Source organism: Oncorhynchus nerka, linkage group LG7 (assembly GCF_034236695.1).
Source record: "Oncorhynchus nerka isolate Pitt River linkage group LG7, Oner_Uvic_2.0, whole genome shotgun sequence".
NCBI lineage: Eukaryota > Metazoa > Chordata > Actinopteri > Salmoniformes > Salmonidae > Oncorhynchus > Oncorhynchus nerka.
This window is the reverse complement of record NC_088402.1, coordinates 76,490,597-76,511,898: the sequence shown is the minus strand read 5'-3', so window position 1 is coordinate 76,511,898 and position 21,302 is coordinate 76,490,597. Positions and strand designations below refer to the sequence as shown.

General features: G+C 40.4%; 1 protein-coding gene across 13 annotated transcripts in view; it reads left to right on the top strand.

Annotated features, from left to right (window-relative positions):
* hspg2 (heparan sulfate proteoglycan 2) overlaps positions 1–9,281 on the top strand; it is a 220,979-nt gene extending 211,698 nt beyond the window's left edge. For 9 of the 13 annotated variants that reach the window (XM_065020820.1, XM_065020822.1, XM_065020824.1 and 6 more), the window contains 6 exons: positions 2,810–2,894; positions 4,222–4,296; positions 5,169–5,239; positions 5,541–5,624; positions 5,842–5,945; positions 6,145–9,281. In XM_065020820.1, the coding sequence (XP_064876892.1) occupies positions 2,810–2,894; positions 4,222–4,296; positions 5,169–5,239; positions 5,541–5,624; positions 5,842–5,945; positions 6,145–6,317 (592 nt within the window). In that variant the 3' untranslated portion in view covers positions 6,318–9,281. The remainder of the gene's footprint in view (positions 1–2,809; positions 2,895–4,221; positions 4,297–5,168; positions 5,240–5,540; positions 5,625–5,841; positions 5,946–6,144) is intronic. The other 4 variants (XM_065020823.1, XM_065020825.1, XM_065020829.1 and 1 more) reach the window with 1 other exon arrangement.
* Positions 9,282–21,302: the final 12,021 nt, after the last annotated feature.

The window sequence follows — 21,302 nt, the reverse complement described above, 5'->3', positions numbered from 1 at the left end:
GTTATAATGTCTGTATGTGTGTCATAATGTCTGTATGTGTGTTATAATGTCTTTGTGTGTGTGTTATAATATATGTATGTGTGTTATAATGTCTGTGTGTGTGTTATAATGTCTGTGTGTGTGTTATAATGTCTGTGTGTGTGTTATAATGTCTGTGTGTGTGTGTCATAATGTCTGTATGTGTGTTATAATGTCTGTATGTGTGTTATAATGTCTGTGTGTGTGTTATAATGTCTGTGTGTGTGTTATAATGTCTGTGTATGTGTGTTATAATGTCTGTATGTGTGTCATAATGTCTGTATGTGTGTTATAATGTCTTTGTGTGTGTGTTATAATATATGTATGTGTGTTATAATGTCTGTGTGTGTGTTATAATGTCTGTGTGTGTGTTATAATGTCTGTGTGTGTTATAATGTCTGTGTGTGTGTATGTGTGTGTGTGTTATAATGTCTGTATGTGTGTTATAATGTCTGTGTGTGTTATAATGTCTGTGTGTGTTATAATGTCTGTATGTGTGTTATAATGTCTGTATGTGTGTTATAATGTCTGTGTGTGTTATAATGTCTGTGTGTGTGTATGTGTGTGTGTGTTATAATGTCTGTATGTGTGTATGTGTGTTATAATGTCTGTATGTGTGTTATAATGTATGTGTGTGTGTTATAATGTCTGTGTGTGTGTTATAATGTCTGTGTGTGTGTTATAATGTCTGAATGTGTGTTATAATGTCTGCATGTGTGTTATAATGTCTGTATGTGTGTTATAATGTCTGTATGTGTGTTATAATGTCTGTATTTGTGTTATAATGTCTGTGTGTGTGTTATAATGTCTGTGTGTGTGTTATAATGTCTGTGTGTGTGTTATAATGTCTTTGTGTGTGTGTTATAATGTCTGTGTGTGTGTTATAATATCTGTATTTGTGTTATAATGTCTGAATGTGTGTTATAATGTCTGTATGTGTGTTATAATGTCTGAATGTGTGTTATAATGTCTGTATGTGTGTTATAATGTCTGAATGTGTGTTATAATGTCTGTATGTGTGTTATAATGTCTGTATGTGTGTTATAATGTCTGTGTGTGTGTTATAATGTCTGTATGTGTGTTATAATGTCTGTGTGTGTGTTATAATGTCTGTGTGTGTGTTATAATGTCTGTGTGTGTGTGTCATAATGTCTGTATGTGTGTTATAATGTCTGTATGTGTGTTATAATGTCTGTATGTGTGTTATAATGTATGTGTGTGTGTTATAATGTCTGTGTGTGTGTTATAATGTCTGTGTGTGTGTTATAATGTCTGTGTATGTGTGTTATAATGTCTGTATGTGTGTCATAATGTCTGTATGTGTGTTATAATGTCTTTGTGTGTGTGTTATAATATATGTATGTGTGTTATAATGTCTGTGTGTGTGTTATAATGTCTGTATGTGTGTTATAATGTCTGTATGTGTGTTATAATGTCTGTATGTGTGTTATAATGTATGTGTGTGTGTTATAATGTCTGTGTGTGTGTTATAATGTCTGTGTGTGTGTTATAATGTCTGAATGTGTGTTATAATGTCTGCATGTGTGTTATAATGTCTGTATGTGTGTTATAATGTCTGTATGTGTGTTATAATGTCTGTATTTGTGTTATAATGTCTGTGTGTGTGTTATAATGTCTGTGTGTGTTATAATGGCTGTGTGTGTGTTATAATGTCTTTGTGTGTGTGTTATAATGTCTGTGTGTGTGTTATAATGTCTGTATGTGTGTTATAATGTCTGTGTGTGTGTGTTATAATGTCTGTATGTGTGTTATAATGTCTGAATGTGTGTTATAATGTCTGTATGTGTGTTATAATGTCTGAATGTGTGTTATAATGTCTGTATGTGTGTTATAATGTCTGTATGTGTGTTATAATGTCTGTGTGTGTGTTATAATGTCTGTATGTGTGTTATAATGTCTGTGTGTGTGTTATAATGTCTGTATGTGTGTTATAATGTCTGTATGTGTGTTATAATGTCTGTGTGTGTTATAATGTCTCTGTGTGTGTTATAATGTCTGTATGTGTGTTATAATGTCTGTATGTGTGTTATAATGTCTGTGTGTGTGTTATAATGTCTGTGTGTGTGTTATAATGTCTGTATGTGTGTGTGTGTTATAATGTCTGTATGTGTGTTATAATGTCTGTGTGTGTGTGTGTTATAATGTCTGTGTGTGTGTGTGTTATAATGTCTGTGTGTGTGTGTGTTATAATGTCTGTATGTGTGTTATAATGTCTGTGTGTGTGTATGTGTGTGTGTGTTATAATGTCTGTATGTGTGTTATAATGTCTGTGTGTGTATTATAATGTCTGTGTGTGTGTTATAATGTCTGTGTGTGTGTTATAATGTCTGTGTGTGTGTTATAATGTCTGTGTGTGTGTTATAATGTCTGTGTGTGTGTTATAATGTCTGTGTGTGTGAATGTCTGTGTGTGTGTTATAATGTCTGTATGTGTGTTATAATGTCTGTGTGTGTGTTATAATGTCTGTGTGTGTGTTATAATGTCTGTGTGTGTGTATGTCTGTATGTGTGTGTGTGTTATAATGTCTGTATGTGTGTTATAATGTCTGTGTGTGTTATAATGTCTGTGTGTGTGTTATAATGTCTGTATGTGTGTTATAATGTCTGTATGTGTGTTATAATGTCTGTGTGTGTTATAATGTCTGTGTGTGTGTTATAATGTCTGTATGTGTGTTATAATGTCTGTGTGTGTGTATGTCTGTATGTGTGTGTGTGTGTTATAATGTCTGTATGTGTGTTATAATGTCTGTGTGTGTATGTGTGTGTTGCAGCGGCCCTGACACTCCAGAGACCATTGAGCTGGAAATCAAGGTCAACAGCAACTCCAAAGAGGGCCTGATCCTGTGGCAGGGAGTGGTATGTCCTAACCTGACCACCATACTCATGCACCCCCGGGGCAATACACAGCACTATTTTTCATCCTTACTATCTAATCACATATTTACCAATAACCTACCATACAGAACTTTGATTCAGCACTTCCGTTTACACTCACTGTCATTAATAATAGTAATTATAATAATACATTGGATTTGTGTCTCGCTTTTCTAAGACTAAAAGTGGTTCACTGGCATTCAACCGCTCTTTTCCTTTTGGTTGTTACTCATGTTTTTAACTGGCTCTCACATCTCACTTCTTTCTCATTGTATTGAGATTGATGTAACTTACAGACTGGCTGTCGGTTTGGCATGTTGGCTCTGAGTGAGCCACGTCACAGTTCCAGGTTCAGGCATGGTTTGACATGTTGGCTCTGAGCGAGCCACGTCACAGTTCCAGGTTCAGGCATGGTTTGGCATGTTGGCTCTGAGCGAGCCACGTCACAGTTCCAGGTTCAGGCATGGTTTGGCATGTTGGCTCTGAGCGAGCCACGTCACAGTTCCACGTTCAGGCATGGTTTGGCATGTTGGCTCTGAGCGAGCCACGTCACAGTTCCAGGTTCAGGCATGGTTTGGCATGTTGGCTCTGAGCGAGCCACGTCACAGTTCCAGGTTCAGGCATGGTTTGGCATGTTGGCTCTGAGCGAGCCACGTCACAGTTCCAGGTTCAGGCATGGTTTGGCATGTTGGCTCTGAGCGAGCCACGTCACAGTTCCAGGTTCAGGCATGGTTTGGCATGTTGGCTCTGAGCGAGCCACATCACAGTTCCAGGTTCAGGCATGGTTTGGCATGTTGGCTCTGAGCGAGCCACGTCACAGTTCCAGGTTCAGGCATGGTTTGGCATGTTGGCTCTGAGCGAGCCACGTCACAGTTCCAGGTTCAGGCATGGTTTGGCATGTTGGCTCTGAGCGAGCCACGTCACAGTTCCACGTTCAGGCATGGTTTGGCATGTTGGCTCTGAGCGAGCCACATCACAGTTCCACGTTCAGGCATGGTTTGGCATGTTGGCTCTGAGCGAGCCACGTCACAGTTCCACATTCAGGCATGGTTTGGCATGTTGGCTCTGAGCGAGCCACGTCACAGTTCCAGGTTCAGGCATGGTTTGGCATGTTGGCTCTGAGCGAGCCACGTCACAGTTCCAGGTTCAGGCATGGTTTGGCATGTTGGCTCTGAGCGAGCCACGTCACAGTTCCACGTTCAGGCATGGTTTGGCATGGTTTTGACAGCACTGTTTTGACTGACTGCACTGCATGTTGCCTGGTTGTTGCTTTGCCTCTCTAACCCAAGCCCCTTCCCATCTTCCCCAGGAGTCAGTTAATGGCGCTAGCCATTTCCGCAAGATGCATGCTAGTAAAAAGGTATCCACCTCACCAAAACACCTGGTAAATATGGTATATTTCAGGATATGTACTTCATGTATAGATATATTGTAAGATGATTTGACAGTCTTACACTATATCTATACCATAACTATGGAATACATGTTTTGAACTTGTGTTGTTTTCTCCGGCTGGAGCAGCCTACTAGCTTTAATTAACAATTAAATACAATCATTCAATCCTTAACAATAATATGTATGTTGTATAATATGCACGATGGCTGTGACAGCTTCAATGCTCATTGTTATGTTGCATGTAACATTTGTTCTGTACTACCAAAAGGAGCTTGATTCAGGTTTGTGATCAAAGCCTGAATAGGTATAAAAATATATTTGTGTGTATCTTATACAATACAGGGAACTCCACAAGTCTTAATACAAAACCTGTGCGCTCAGTATATGAAAAAATCCATTATGGTTTTACTGTATGATCCAGATATACAGTATGTTAGATATACTGTACAGTATATCCCCCATGCTCAACTGGCTGACCCAGAATGGGGTCAATACGGACCGCGGTTCTCAACTACTCGGTTGGGCTTCGACCCGTGGTATCATATAAACACACATAAGACATGGATTCTCTGCAAAATTTGAAGAATTGTGGGAATTTAGGTTTAAAATTGCAACATTTTCTCTCCTCCAACAAAAACAGTGTGAGCAGTTTGGGGTTGCGAGGTGGGGGTTTGTTACTACGCCAAAAAATTACAATATTTCTCCAGACCTTTGCCACCTAGGAAATGTGTCTGACCAGACCTTCTCAAGTAGAATTTGAGTATACCTACTGTATATGATACAGTATATGCTATTTTACTGTCTGTCATTATACTGTCATAACTTTCCTATAATTTGTCATCTAAATAACTTTATTTCTAGGAACTTGGAGATCAAGGCAAGGGCAAGGACTTTATCAGTCTTGGTCTGCAAAACGGACACTTTGTCTTCAGGTAAGAAAGCATCACTGACATTACTGTGGTGGTATCCTAAGGAATATGCCCATGCTGTTCGTATATCTCATTGGTAAAGTAAATATTGTTTGCACCAGTCCTAAATAAGCACATACGGTGGGGTCCAAAATGATTGACACCTGAGAAAGAATGACTGTATAAAATAAATAATTAAAATACTGAGCTATATTGTATCTTTATCAAGGGTGTAAGTAATTTCAGGCCCCAATGTAGGTCTTTATTCTCCTCTATGTAGTCCCAGTAGTAATGCTGCTGTTGCATATTCCCTGTCTGTCCACAGCTACCAGCTGGGCAGTGGTGAGTCTCAGATCCAGTCCAGAGAGCCCATCAACGATGGCAGATGGCACAAGGTCACTGCTGTGAGGTAACACACAGTACATGACCTTCCACTCTCATGCTCCGTTACAACTTGTATTATTCACCTCTTATTCCACATACAGTGGAAGATCTACTGTTAATAGAATAGAAAATGTTTATAGTTTTAGTAGTGATTTATTTTCTCAACGAATGTTCTCTGTGCTTTGTGATGAAGTGTAATGATTATACGAGTAAGGAACGTTTTCTTCTGTGTGTGTGATCAGAACTGGTAAACAGGGATATATTCAGATAGACGGAGGAGCCATTCAACAAGGACAATCACAAGGCAAAAGCATCATGGTGAACACCAAAGGCAACGTATACCTGGGTACGTGTCCTTCTTCCCGTTAGAGACATGTTGGGAAAATGTCAAGTATTCATTTTCAAGGTCTCCAAAAAGTTAGAAAGTACAGTGTCCCAAATCTATAGGCAAATGACTGATTGACAGAGGTGATATTGTGTCTTCTCTAAGGACATACACTGAGGTTGTGTGCGTGCGTGTACTCATGTGTGTTTGTGTGTTACAGGTGGCGCCCCGGACATATTTGCGATGACGGGAGGGAAGTTCTCCTCGGGGCTCGAAGGTTGTGTGAGGAACCTGTCTCTGATGAACACCCGGCCGGGAGAGCAGCTGGCCAGACCCATCGAGCTGCAGGCCACCGCAGAGAATGGCATCAACGTGGGCCGTTGCTCCTCATAGACCTACAGCAGCCCCCACACACACACACACACACACACACAAACACACACACACAGACACACACACACACAGAGAGACTATGGAGACAAGATACACACAGACATTCACAGTTACACGCAAACACACAGAGACTTACATACATGCGTACACACAGTCAGTTTGATACAAACGTGGTGCTTTGCTCCTACCAAAAACAAAGATACACAACACGAAATGATATTTTGCTCTATGTGCATTAAACCAAAAAAAAAAGAGAAAAAATGAAATGATATTAACAAGTCTTCACTTCCTCAGTGTTGTATTGTCAATGAAGGTCAAGGACTATTAACACAGATCCAGTACAGTTTACATACTCCCGGCAGTAGCTTTTAGCCATGACAACAAGAGAGTAAAACGCTATAGGCCTTCTACAATGGGTCAGATCCTATGGAGTTGGAGATGTTTTTACAGCACTGAATTTTTATTTATATACATATAAATATATATTATATATTTGTGGGGGAAACATGCAAACTAACCATAACTGCTCTACATTGTCCTAGAGTTGAATCTGGGTTCTAATACTGTGTGTCCAGGGCTTTTTTATAGGGCCTAGTTGTGTTAATACTTGAAGACATTTAGGCCTTCTACTTTCTTCTTCACTTCTGTAGGGGAACCTGAGGGGCGAGCATGATCACAGCCTTGTCACACTATTGGTAGGGGGGTCACAGAGGTCACGTCACAAAGCAGCATCAAGACACATCTCAGGGGAAGACAGGATTTTAAAAACAAACAGACAGGATTTTAAAACAAGCTATTAGAAGTAATGGTGCCGTTCAATTCTGCCAAATCATTTCTGATCTGATTCTAAAATACCTTGCCTTTCCACACCTAGCATGGTTGCCTCTTTTGTGTCTGTAAATTGTTTTTTTTAAACTTGGTGCTATTAAGTCAGACATGACAATACAGCGCACTAACACTCATGTGTCTGTCTCCTTATATTAATGTAGTACATATGTTGTTACATTTACTTAATTTCTACATTTGAAATAATATCAGTGTAAAACACATGTTACACTTGCCTACTTTCTTTCACCTCTCCTGAGGTTGGGGAGGTTGTGTTGTTCTCCAGATTAAATCTGAGGTTTATTTTAGTATTTTTAGTGTGGCTCAGTCTCCTCATGAGTCCTATCTGATTGAGTAGATCTCAAAAGACGTCAAGGTGGTGTTTTAAAGAATGAATGTAGATTGTATTTTGAAGTTTTTTTTATTATGAGCGGTTCTGAGAATTCTAAGACATTTTGTAATGTTGCTTCTGCAGTCACAATCATGTGCTTACTATTTCCAAGTCAGGTAAATATCAGTTCAGTCTGGGTATGTGGGGGTCCCAGGACCAACTTTGGGAAACGCTGATTTAGTAGACGCTCTTATCCAGAGCAACTTACAGTAGTGCGTGCACTATACATTTCTCATACTGGTCCACCGTGGGAATTGAACCCACAACCCTAGCGTTGCTAGTGCCATGCTCTACCAACTGAGCCACACGGGACCATATTTTTATCCCTATATGACGTTGTGTGTGTACTGTATGTGATTGTACTAAATGCGTGTAAACTGTGTACTGTTGCTCTATGTGTGTGTACTTTATGTTCGCGTCTCACCATCTAAATCCTCAGGAGGGTTAACGCAGAACTGCGTCAAGATGTTCCTCAGTCATTTTCAGGTTCAGTAGCAACTAGCCTCAGTAGGTCTCATAGAACTAACAGGTCTGATATGGAACTCTAGCAGCTGTATCATTTTGTTAGCTGTTGTACCTAACGCACTATGCAAGCAGATTCATACCAAAATAATTTGACATGGATATGGCTTCCATAACTTGGGGTAGACCGATTGGATGAGACGAACAGTAGACATACAGCAGACAGAGTAGATTACTTCAGCAGTGAGGGAAAACAGTTGAAACCTGCCTGGTGGGGTGCGTGCTAACTGTGACCTATGGAGCTCCAATGAGCATGCTCGCCCACACTGGTTGACCACATGACAAATATGGCATCATAGTTTCACAAACTTTTCACATTTTGTGAGTTTAATGTTGATTAATATTCTAAGAATGAGCACTATCATTTCACTTAAAGTTGCTTCATTTTTATTTATTTTTGTTTCTTTATTTGATTCATTTCTGTTGTTTATTTCAGGCTTGATTCTGCTGTTGTAGAGCAATCAGAAAAGCTTGCCATCATTTTTTTTCTTGCGTTATTGTGTATTCCCTCCCCACATCCCCATGCCCTTCATGTTGGATTTTGAATAGCGTTCTTCTGTCTTCCCCGACTGAAGTTCCCACCATGACATATACAGTCTCAGTTGAGTGTCTGTGGAACAACTGTGGTAACTGACAGTAACATCAGCCCGAGAAGGGGTTGTCAACTGTGTTGTGCCAGACCCAAATAAATCTATGTGTATCTATAGATCTATATATACAGTATGGCTCTGGTTTGATAAAATGAAGGATTTTAGGCTCTGTATAATCACATTGAGTAGAGTCACCATTACTCATTGGGAAAGGTTACAATGTGATTATTGTGTAATTGACAGGACTAAACACTGCATAAACACAGATGAGAAAAACATCATACAATCACAAATCAATAATACATTGAATTCCCATTTGTGTATATCATCATAAGATATATTTGGGTATGGTTGATGTACTGAGTATGTATGAAATAAATATGGCCACTCATCATTGATGAAGATATTATTTCACCTTTTTTGACATTTTTAATATTGTCTCTGTTTCTTTCTTTGGATTAAGACATGTTGAAAAATACTGTCACAAATTTCTAGTGAATGGAAGTGTACTACACATAATATTATTGTCCATTGGATGATACTGCTCTTGTTCCTGACTGAACCATTTCCAGAGTTGAAAGGAATGACTCTTCCCCTCCCTCAGTGTTTCTTCATTAAAACAACATTCATGTGCTATTTAGAATCTTGCGAGTTGTTATTTTCCCAGTCATATTATTTTTACCCAGTTCTATTATTATTTTCTTGTATCATTTTTTTAACGTTCTACAGACAGTTGTCCGATATAGTCCTCCTTTATCTACTAATTCACTTTCAGATATTGCACACTCCAGTCCCAGGATATCCAAATGTTACTCGTCACAGGTGAAATGCTTACTTTACAAACCCTTAACCAACAATGCAGTTTTAAGAAAATACCCCCCAAAAAGTTTGAGATAAGAATAACAAATAATTAAAGAACAGCAGTAAATAATGATTGATACGATGATACGATTGATAAGATTGAATGATACGATCGATAAGATTGAATGATACGATTGTTACCCTTAATCGTCATTATGTTCGCTCGTCATCTTTAGTGGGCCAGCTCTTTACCCAGGATCCGAGACAGTGTGATTCTCTATTAATCTATTACCAGGCCTATTGACAAAGTCAAGGTTCAATGTACCCAATGGAAGTTAGACCCAAATCAGGTTTCTGATATGGATAGCCTCAGGACCATAGAGATCTCTTATTACTGTAAATTATGATTATCAGATTAGATGAGGCATGACAAATGTTTATATAGTAAGTAACCGTGGCAGCATTTAAAAATGCTTTTATATTTCATTTTTACTGCTCTGTTCTACCAGCATTACATACACATTACATTGCAACCGTGGAAGAAGAAGCATCCCAACAAATAGGTCCCATGAACACAAAGAAAAATTAAGTTGTTATTGATTACTGGCCATGTAATATTGGAGACATACTACTGTATGCACATTGGCCAAACGTCAAAAGAGACGACAGAAGACATTCTTGCAGTTACAGCAAGTCAAACTGTAGTCATTGTTGAATTCACATTCGCTGCTGGGACTGCACGAGACAATCTAGCCTTAGGATACATACACTATATGTACAAAGGTATGTGGACACCACATCAAATGAGTGGATTCTGCTTTTTCAGACACACCAGTTGCTGACAGGTGTATAAAATCGAGCACACAGCCATGTACTCTCAATAGACAAACATTGGCAGAAGAACGTCCTTACTGAAGAGCTCAGTGACTTTCAACGTGGCACCATCATAAGATGCCACCTTTCCAGCAAGTCAGTTCTTCAAATTTCTGTACCTTCTAGAGCTTCCCTGGTAAACTGTAAGTGCTGTTATTGTGAAGTGGAAATGCCTAGGAACAACAGCGGCACAGCCGTGAAGTGGTAGGCCACACAAGCTCACAGAACGGGATTGCCAAGTGCTGAAGCACGTAACGCCTAAAAATCTGTCCTCGGTTGCAACACGTCACTACCAAGTTCCAAACTGCCTCTGGAAGCAACATCAGTACAAGAACTGTTTGTCGGGAGCCTCATGAAATGGGTTTCCATGGCCAAGCATCCACACACAAGCCTAAGACCGCCATGTGCAATGCCAAGCATCAGCTGGAGTGGTGTAAAGCTCACCGACATTGGACTCTGGAGCAGTGGAAACACGCTTCACCATCCGGCAATCTGACGGACGAATCTGGGTTTGGCGGATGCCAGGAGAGCGCTATCTGCCCCAATGCATAGAGCCAACTGTAAGGTTTGGTAGAGGAAGAATAATGATCTGGGGCTGTATTTCATGGTTCAAGCCCCTTAGTTCCAGTGAAGGGAAATCTTAATGCTACAGTATACAATGGCATTCTAGATTACTCTGTGCTTCCAACTTTGTGGCAACAGTTTGGGGAATGTCCCTTTCTTGTTTCAACATGACAATGCCCCCATGCACAAAGCGAGGTCCATATAGAAATGGTTTGTCGAGATTGGTGTGGAAGAACTTGCCTGGCCTGCACAGAGCCCTGACCTCAACCCCATTTAACACCTTTGGGATGAATTGGAATCCCGACGGCGAGCCAGGCCTAATCGCCCATCATCAGTCCCCGACCTCACTAATGTTCTTGTGGCTGAATGGAAGCAAGTCCCTGTAGCAATGTTCCACCATCTAGTGGAAAGCCTTCCCAGAAAAGTGGAGGCTGTTATAGAAGCAAAGGGGGGACCGACTCCGTATTAATGCCCATGATCTTGGAATGAGATCTTCAACAAGCAGGTGTCCACATACTTTTGGTGATGTAATGTACTTCCGGAGACAATCACTTGGCAATGGATGGTTACATAACAAGATTAAATGCACCTTAGGCTGTTCTCAAGAAGCGTGGAAAGCTGCGCTGAAATTAAGTGTTGTGTCTTTACCACCATAAAATGTGAAAACTGAAAACAATTCTCTGTAATTATTATTAAGTGATTAAACTAATCATGTAAATTTATTTAACTAGGAAGTCGGGGCACCACGGAAAATGTTCAGATTACAAAGTTATAATTTTCTGAATATAACTCTTCAGATATTTTCATATCTGATCAATTAGTCTATTAATTTATTATTATTATTATTACCTTCGTCAGTCTCATCTGAACGCCGTAAATTGTTGGTTATCTACGCGAACCCAGCCTTTACTTATAAATCATCCATACACAAATTGGCTCAATTATTTATTTACTAACTAACTAAATAATCACAGAAATACATAAACAAAGAGTAGATATTGGTTACTAACAATGATAGGAAAGAGTCCCTAGTGGGCTAAACCGATATGACCGCTTGGTGGACAAAGGGAAGGGGTGGGACTGAGAAAGAGCAGGAAAGACAAATGGATTCATTACACACAGTCTATAATTATATACATTAAAATGCCAATCCTTCTCACATGAACGGCTGCTCATTCGAGAATAATTGCAAGTATATATTTACGCGGGTATGTCATTGTTGTCTTCTCTGTTGGAATCCGGTCCATCTGCTGGAGAATTCATCAGAGTCTCTCTGGTTGCGTTTACCAAAAGATCAAAGTATTTTGTGCTTAGAATGGATACTTCAGAGTACCATTCAGAAATGTTCTCATAGAATAGATGTTTTGGCGATTACCTGTATTCTCGACCTCGGTTTACGTAATTTCTAGCTGCAGACTAGTAATTCATATCTAAGATTTGCTCTTATTCTGTAGGGATCAATAGTCTCAGAGTTGAACCATTTTCAGCCGTGTAGCCAATGCTCCACCTGGAATAGTGTCCTTTGGTAGAGTTGTCGTTTCAACCACTTCACACACTTCACCCGGCATGTTTTTGTCTCAGAAATTCAACCATTTGCAACCTCAGCTCACGCTGGGGTTTGCTTAGTCTTAACTATTCTTCACCAGGAGTAGGTTTTATCTGTAACAGTAGAAACGGGTGGTCCATGATGCCTAATATGCTGTCTGGGCTCACTGGGGTGTGGCCACTGACTTTTCACAAATAGTTTCATGTTTAATCACATAGGTTTCACAATATTTAGATGTAAACCTAATAACTGGGAAATACACTTTAAGAGATACCGTTATGTGTGTTTCCTGTCTTTCATGAGATCACCAAATGAAACACACTAAACATGTCCCTTAAGTGTCCCTCAACTGTCCCTTAAGTGTCCAAGGACCATTCCCACACTCTCAAAAGTAGACATATTGTTTAATTCTCCCATTTTGGGGATTTAAGTGTTTGACCAAGTGGAGTCCCTTGTTCTCTCTCTGTGCTCTCTCTGGATGACCAGGGGGGAGAGAGTTTCTGCTAGGAATTTACAACCTGAGACAATAAAACCTGGGTTTAGGAGAGAGAGTGAGAGAGAGGGGGAAGCCACGATCTACACCCAGAAAGGGCCACGTCATGACAGAAGTTCCAAATCAATGCCACATTCAAGTGTGAGGACGAGTAACTTTGTCACATTATGTAGGGAGATTTCTAACCCTAGGGTCAAAAGTGAATGTGATACTTTGGTTGTGGTGAGAGTTCACTTTCATGGTTCATGTCACAATTACTGTGTTTATGTAAAAAAGGATTATGCCATTGGGCATTTCTATTCATTATGGTTGACTAGGGATCAAGGTTCAGGTGAAGATCAAAGGTCAAATATTGTTTACGCACAACGTCAATACACCTGGAACATTCCTTGTTCTTTTTTTCTTTATTTTCCTAAATATTCACATTCAAGTGTAAAATCCCAAAATGTTAAATTGTATTTAGGTATACTACAGAATCACTGGTGTTGATCTTCTGTGTCTTTCACTAATGGTGAGTTATAAGATTGAAAGGAAACTTATCGGTAACAGCATATCTTTTGCATCTATTTCATGACATCGTAAATCTTCACACCAAGCCCAACAAGAATACATTCATGGGGCTAGGCGTCCAGTCAGCGGGACACCTGTCGACAATATCCGGTGAAAATGGAGGGAGCGCAATTTAAATAAATAATCATAAAAATGGTGGGTATTAAACATCTAGGTACATACAAGTGTCTTATATCGGTTAAAAGCGTACATTTTTGTTAATCTAACGGCATTGTCTGATTTACAATAGGCTTTACAGCGAAAGCATGCCATGCAATTATTTGAGGACGGCGCCCCACATCAAAATATTTTTCAACCAGAACAGGCTTCGTAAAATCACAAATAGCAATTAAATATTCAATTACTTTTTGAAAATCTTCCTTCGATTTGCAATCCCAAGGGTCCCAGCTACAGTATGCATGGTCGGTTTGTTAGATAAAATCCTTCTTTATATCCCAAAAAGTCAGTTTAGTTGGCACCATTGAGTAATCCACTTGTTCAACATGCAGAGAAAGGAATCCAAAAAGCTACAGCTGAACTTTGTTAAAACCAGTCAAACTACGTTCCTATTTAATCCTCAGGTAACCTAAAACGTAATTAAACTATACTATTTCATACGGAAAGAAGTATGTTCAATAGAAAAGTAAAATTAGCAAATGATCATCCTCTTTGTCGCGCGCACACAGACTGATTTCCTACTCCGACTCCCTGTACCAAAACTCTAAATTCTTCCTCGTTTGGGAAGAAACAAGCCTGAAACCTTGAACGAAGACTTTTGACATCTAGTGGAAGCCATAGGAATTGCAATCTGGGAACTGGAATTGCATAGGACCCATAGCTTTCCATTGAACATTTTTCCGGTTGGTTTTTCTTTGGATTTTCAGCTACCATTTCAATTGTGTTTTAGTCTCATACATTATTTTAACATTTCAAATGTTAAACCAACTTCAAAGTGTTTTCTATCCAATGCTACCAATTATATGCATATCCTGGCTTCTGGGCCTGAGTAACAAGCAGTTTACTTTGGGCACGTCAGTCAGACAGGAAATGGGGAAAAATAGACCCTAGCCGGAAGAAGTTTTAGCTAGACTAAGGAGGGTTGTGTACCTGTGACCTCATTTTTATGACAAGCAAGTGGGGAGGCCAGTGACATCAGAGTTTGGAGTTGAAGTTTACATTTTTTTTACCCTTAGTGTGTGAACATTACTGTATTTCTACTTCGGCTATTGTTTTTCAAAAGGCAAGGATAAAAAATTGCTGGAGTACATCTTTAAGTACAGTATCTATAGATGGACTATCCAAATACTGTCACAAAATATGTTATTATTTATCCACTTTGTGTTCTAAACATCAGCTCTACATGCTACAGATTTCTGGTGATACATCATCTTGACAGCTGGTGAGTTCCTGTCAGAAAACCAACCCTCACTACGGCCGCCGGCCAATAGGGAATGATGTATAACAACAACGTGCCTGTGTTACCAGTTATTTTAAACTCTTCCTTGTTACTTTAGACTGCAGAATCTTTGTTAGACACAGTGGCATTTAGCAGCACCCCGACCCCAAGGTCCCTCTGTCTTAATAACAAAGCCCATTGTTAACTGCAGAAAGCTGAGATGTTCTTCCTGTGGCAGTCCAATACGTGTGGAGTCCTCCCTAGGACTAACAAATAAACATCCAGAGAGGCGTACAGGTAGGTGTCTGTCCTAATATGGAAAACTTATAGAGGACCGACACATAGTCTCTGATACTTCTATCTCTCTGCTGTTACTAATGAGTCACTCTCATCCTCAGGGTGGGGCATATCACTTGATCTATGTGCATCTCTCCTATTCCAAATTGGAGCTATCTGTCTCTATCCTGTGTACCAAAATGCAAAGTTTGCCAAGTTTATTCTAGGAACGCTAAATGTCCTATATTCTCTGAGACCAACAGTACATGTAGGGTTATTATGTACAGTCATTGAATCTCAACCAACTGTTCCACTACTCCTCCTCCTCCTACTTGTGAAAATCATTGTTTAGCTATTTCACCAATCACATTCCAGGAAAGAGTAGCATACATTATCATCTAAATCATAATCTCCTTATCTCTCTTTGTTATGTTTAAAATCCTCTCGCCTCACATTGTAAAACAATACAACATGCTCTAATACTGATGTGTGTCCATTTCCAAACCTGTTTACCAAACATAAAGGAGGGTTTTGATAGGCTGGCAGGGTGAGGACAGGGGGGTGGAACCGGTTTTGACGGACAGTGATAGTTAAATAGTTGTAAGAAAGATTTAGCAGGTCATAGGCTACTGGGCCATTTACCTGAAAACTACGGAAAAAGACAACGATCATGTTGCCTCGCATAACACTGTTGTGGTGCTGTTGTTGTGGTTCCCGTTCAGGCAAATACCCTGTTGTAGCCTGTTATTAAAACAGGAAAGTCACACTGAACACCAGGATGCAGAGAAAGAGAGTGATTAGTCCTACTGGAGAAACCTGAATTTCCTGAGAGCACCCTACAAAGAGGGGAGGAGGACATTTGGTGAGGAAGGTGCAACTTGGTCATGTTTGTAGTAAAACGGTTTGCAACAGAAAAGTTCAGATAGTACCTGGACATTAGTTTCATTAAATATCTGTCTGTTTTCATCTGTTTGTGCCTACTGAACATAATCCTGTTGGCAGAAACCTACTACTCCCTGTTGGATTGATTCTACATGACTGGCTCATCCCAGGTGATGTGTCTCAAGGTTAGGGGAGGTGCTAATTACGGTGCATACAGGAAGTCCATTACAGTTGAAGTCGGAAATTTACATATACCTTAGCCAAATACAATTAAACTCAGTTTTCACAATTCCAGTCACGACTTCTGCCGAAGTTGGTTCCTCTCCTTGTTCGGCCGGCGTTCAGCGGTCGAAGTCACCGACCTTCCAGCCATCGCTGATCCACTTTTCATTTTCCATTGGTCTTATCTTTCATCACACCTGGTTCCAATTCCATCAATTACATGTTGTGTATTTAACCCTCTGTTTCCCCCCCCATGTCCTTGTCTGTAATTGTTTTTTGTAGTGCTTGTGCACGGTATGATGGAAGGGTTTTGTTTAACCCATTTATTCTATTGTTCTGTTGACGGTGGTTTATGGGTATTTTCACTCTCCTGCGCCTGACTTCTCTGCCTCCAGTACGCAACTCACTACAATTCCTGACATTTAATCAGAGTAAAGATTCCCTGTTAGGATCACCACTTTATTTTAAGAATGTGAAATGTCAGAATAATAGTAAAGAGAATGATATATTTGTCACGCCCTGGTCGAGGTATTTTGTGTTTATCTTCATTTATTTGGTCAGGCCAGGGTGTGGCATGGGGTTTTTGTATGTGGTGTGTTGGTATTGGGATTGTAGCTTAGTGGGGTGTTCTAGTTAAGTCTATGGCTGTCTGAAGTGGTTTTCAATCAGGGGCAGGTGTTTATCGTTGTCTCTGATTGGGAACCATATTTAGGCAGCCATATTCTTTGTGTGTTTCGTGGGTGATTGTCCTTAGTGTCTTGATGTCCTTGGTCTGTGTGTATGTGCACCAGTATTAGGCTGTTTTGGTTTTCGTTACGTTTATTGTTTTGTAGTGTTTAATATAGATTCGTGTTTGTTGAATAAACATGGATCGCAATCTACACGCTGCATTTTGGTCCGACTCTCCTTCACCACAAGAGAACCGTTACAATATTTCAGCTTTTATTTCTTTCATCACATTCCCAATGGGTCAGAAGTTTACATACACTCAATTAGTATTTGGTAGCATTGCCTGTAAATGGTTTAATAACTTGGGTCAAATGTTTCGGGTTGCCTTCCACAAGCTTCCCACAATAAGTTGACAGTTACACCTGACCGAGCTGGTGTAACGGAGTCAGGTTTGTAGGCCTCCTTGCTCGCACAGGCTTTTTCAGTTCTGCCCACACATTTTCTAAAGGCTTGAGATCAGGGCTTTGTGATGGCCATGCCAATACCTTGACTTGGTTGTCCTTAAGCCATTTTGCCACAAATTTGGACGTTTGCTTGGGGTCATTGTTCATTTGGAAGACCCATTTGCGACCAAGCTTTAACTTCCTGACTGATGCCTTGAGATGTTGCTTCAATATAATTTTCCGTCCTAATGATGCCATCTATTTTGTGAAGTGCACCAGTCCCTCCTGCAGCAAAGCACACCGATGATGCTGCCACCCCCGTGTTTCACGATTAGGATGGTGTTCTTCGGCTTGCAAGCCTCCCCCTTTTTCCTCCAAACATAACGATGGTCATTATGGCCAAACAGTTATATTTTTGTTTCATCAGACCAGAGGACATTTCTCCAAAATTTGTCCCCATGTGCAGTTGCAATCTCTAGTCTGGCTTTTTTATGGCGGTTTTGGAGAAGTGGCTTCTTCCTTGCTGAGCGAGCTTTCAGGTTACATCGATATAGGACTCGTTTGACTGTGGATATAGATTATTTTGTACTTGATTCCTCCAGCATCTTCACAAGTTCAGTTGCTGTTGTTCTGGGATTGATTTGCACTTTTCACACCAAAGTACGTTCATCTCTAGGAGACAGAACGTGTCTCCTTCCTGAGTGGTAATGATTGATTCAAATTATGTCAATTAGCCTATCAGAGGCTTCTAAAGCCATGACATCATTTTCTGGAATTTTCCAAGCTGTTTAAAGGCACAGTCAACTTAGTGTGTAAACTTCTGAACCCCTGGAATTGTGATCCAGTGAATTATAAGTGAAATAATCTGTCTGTAAACAATTGTTGGAAAATTAACTTGTGTCATGCACAAAGTAGATGTCCTAACCGACTTGCCAAAACTATAGTTTGTTAATTGGCAAGAAATGTGTGGAGTGGTTGAAAAACGAGTTTTACATTTCTCCAGGCCCATCCCTCAGCGTTTTACCAAAACAAAGGCGGGGCACCTACTTTGTTATTGTTTCAACGGCATATTAACCCTTTAAGAGTTTCTCCAGTATCTCAGTTCAGCTGTCTCTTTGTCCTGGTCCTCTCAGCCTGCAGGACTGCTTGGTTCAATGGTGGTAAAGTGACCTCGGAGGGGGTCTCAGAGCTCTTCAGTGACCTGAGAAGGAACCACAGGAGAGGGATCAAGTCTCAGCACACTAAAAACACATTCCACAGGTAGTGGCCACATTAATGACCTGATCATTACTGTCTTGTCATAACTGTACCTGATCATAACTGTCTTGTCATAACTGTACCTAATCATAATTGTTTTGTTATAACTGTACCCGATCATAACTGTGTTGTCATAACTGTACCTGCAAAAGAAACCCTGGGAATATCAGACGTCAGGGACATCCTACACTCATAGAAAAATAGGTGCTACCTAGAACCTAAAAGGTTTTTTCATCTGTCCCCATAAGATAACCTTTTTAAGAACCCTTTTTGGATTCTACATGGAATCCAAAAGAGTTCTACCTGTAACCAAAAAGGGCTTCTACCTGGAACCAAAAAGAGTTGTCCTATGGGGACAGCCAAAGAACCCTTTTGGAACCCTTTTTTCTAAGTGTAGGTTGGGGTCAATTCCATTTCAACTCAGACACTTAATTCAGGAGGTTTAAAGAAATGTTCCTCATTAAGAATTGCAGTTTCGGTTTATTTCCTGAATTGAAATGGAATTGATCCCAACCTAGGATGTCACTCACGTCTGATATTCCCAGGGTTTCCTTTGCAGGTACAGTAATTCAGAGTGCCTTGTTTGCCTGAACTCAGAGCAGCAGCGGAGAGAGACCGTGTGATGATTACAAACTCATGTGGACCTGCTCAGGAACATTCTGTTCAGGTAGGCATCAATGCTGAGACCTAAGTGTGGTATAGCTGTACTATAGATGGTGATAGATTATCTTATTACGTTGGTTATTAAACTAAACATATAGATAGCATACTATTGCGATATAATACTTTATATAATACTGTATATAGTAGAATGAATAATGTAATGAGGGAATTTACTTTTTATATTTCATGGAATATGACATATGTTGAGCCAGACATTGAGTCCAGATGCTGTACGCTGACAGCCAGGTTGACTGACTGTTATTGATGTGGTTGGTTGGTTTGGACAGAGTGCAGGACCCACTGGTTCGACCATGACGATCCCCAGGGAACAGAGACTACGAGGTCTTGAGTGTGCTCCTCACCATGATTACTCCTCTTCTTTCTCTACTTTCTATCATTTCTTTCTATCTCTTCTGTGTTTTCTTACTTTACTTTGGACAAGAACTGCAATCTCTGGGATGGCATTCATTGATCTAAAGTCCAAATGCAGTTTGAGGCTTTGACTACAATTGATGGTTGTTTTATGATGCCACCTACGGGTTTGTTTGTGTAAGTGGAGAAGTGGAAGCTGTTAGAACTACAGAGCCCGGTTCACATGCCCTGTAGAGTTTTGTCAAGGTGGGTATCCTATATTATAGTTGTCAGACAATAGACACTAACCCCAAGGAGTGTCCTCGATAACCAAGATGCAAACATACTCATTCTCCAACATGTCAAAGCTTGGTGACAAACAAACAAACAATATTTTAGCTTGAATCATTATAATGAATTACTGTGAATCTGTAGCTCAAGCACTAGTTCACGTTTGAGGGTTTTCATTGTTTTGAAAACACAAGGCTGCTCTCATGTTGTTTGTGTTCTAGAGCCTTTGTTGATGGCAGAATCCCTTTTTAAATGTCATGTTTTATTACAGGTTTAATGTTCTAGTCTTTTAGGGGTGTGGGACACGGTGGCTGAGTAGTGATAACCCATCAGATGAGGACGACCTGGATTCCATACCCCAGCTGCTGCAGATGTTTCCTGGTCAAGTGTGTAGAAGCCCCATCAGCATTGAGGCCCAGACCAACTATGGGATATCTGCTCAGCACACTGGAGACACCTTCCTCTCATGAGCAGTTCCTCTAACCTCAACCCTAACCCTAGCTTCATGTCCACATCCTGGTTAAACACAAGCTTCATGTCCACATCCTGGTTAATCCCTAACCCTAGCTTCATGTCCACATCCTGGCTCAACCCTAACCCTAGCTTCATGTCCACATCCTGGCTCAACCCTAACCCTAGCTTTCATGTCCACATCCTGGTTAAACCCTAGCTTCATGTCCACATCCTGGTTAAACCCTAATCCTAGCTTCATGTCCACATCCTGGCTCAACCCTAACCCTAGCTTCATGTCCACATCCTGGCTCAACCCTAATCCTAGCTTCATGTCCACATCCTGGCTCAACCCTAATCCTAGCTTCATGTCCACATCCTGGCTCAACCCTAATCCTAGCTTCATGTCCACATCCTGGCTCAACCCTAATCCTAGCTTCATGTCCACATCCTGGCTCAACCCTAACCCTAGCTTCCTGTCCACATTCTGGTTAAACCCTAACCCTAACCCTAGCCTCAACCCTAACCCTAGCTTCATGTCCACATTCTGGTTAAACCCTAACCCTAGCCTCAACCCTAACCCTCGCTTCATGTCCACATTCTGGTTAAACCCTAACCCTAGCCTCAACCCTAACCCTAGCTTCATGTCCACATTCTGGTTAAACCCTAACCCTAGCTTCATGTCCACATTCTGGTTAAACCCTAACCCTAGCTTCATGTCCACATTCTGGTTAAATCCTAACCCTAGCTTCATGTCCACATTCTGGTTAAACCCTAACCCTAGCTTCATGTCCACATTCTGGTTAAACCCTAACCCTAGCCTCAACCCTAACCCTAGCTTCATGTCCACATTCTGGTTAAACCCTAACCCTAGCTTCATGTCCACATTCTGGTTAAACCCTAACCCTAGCTTCATGTCCACATTCTGGTT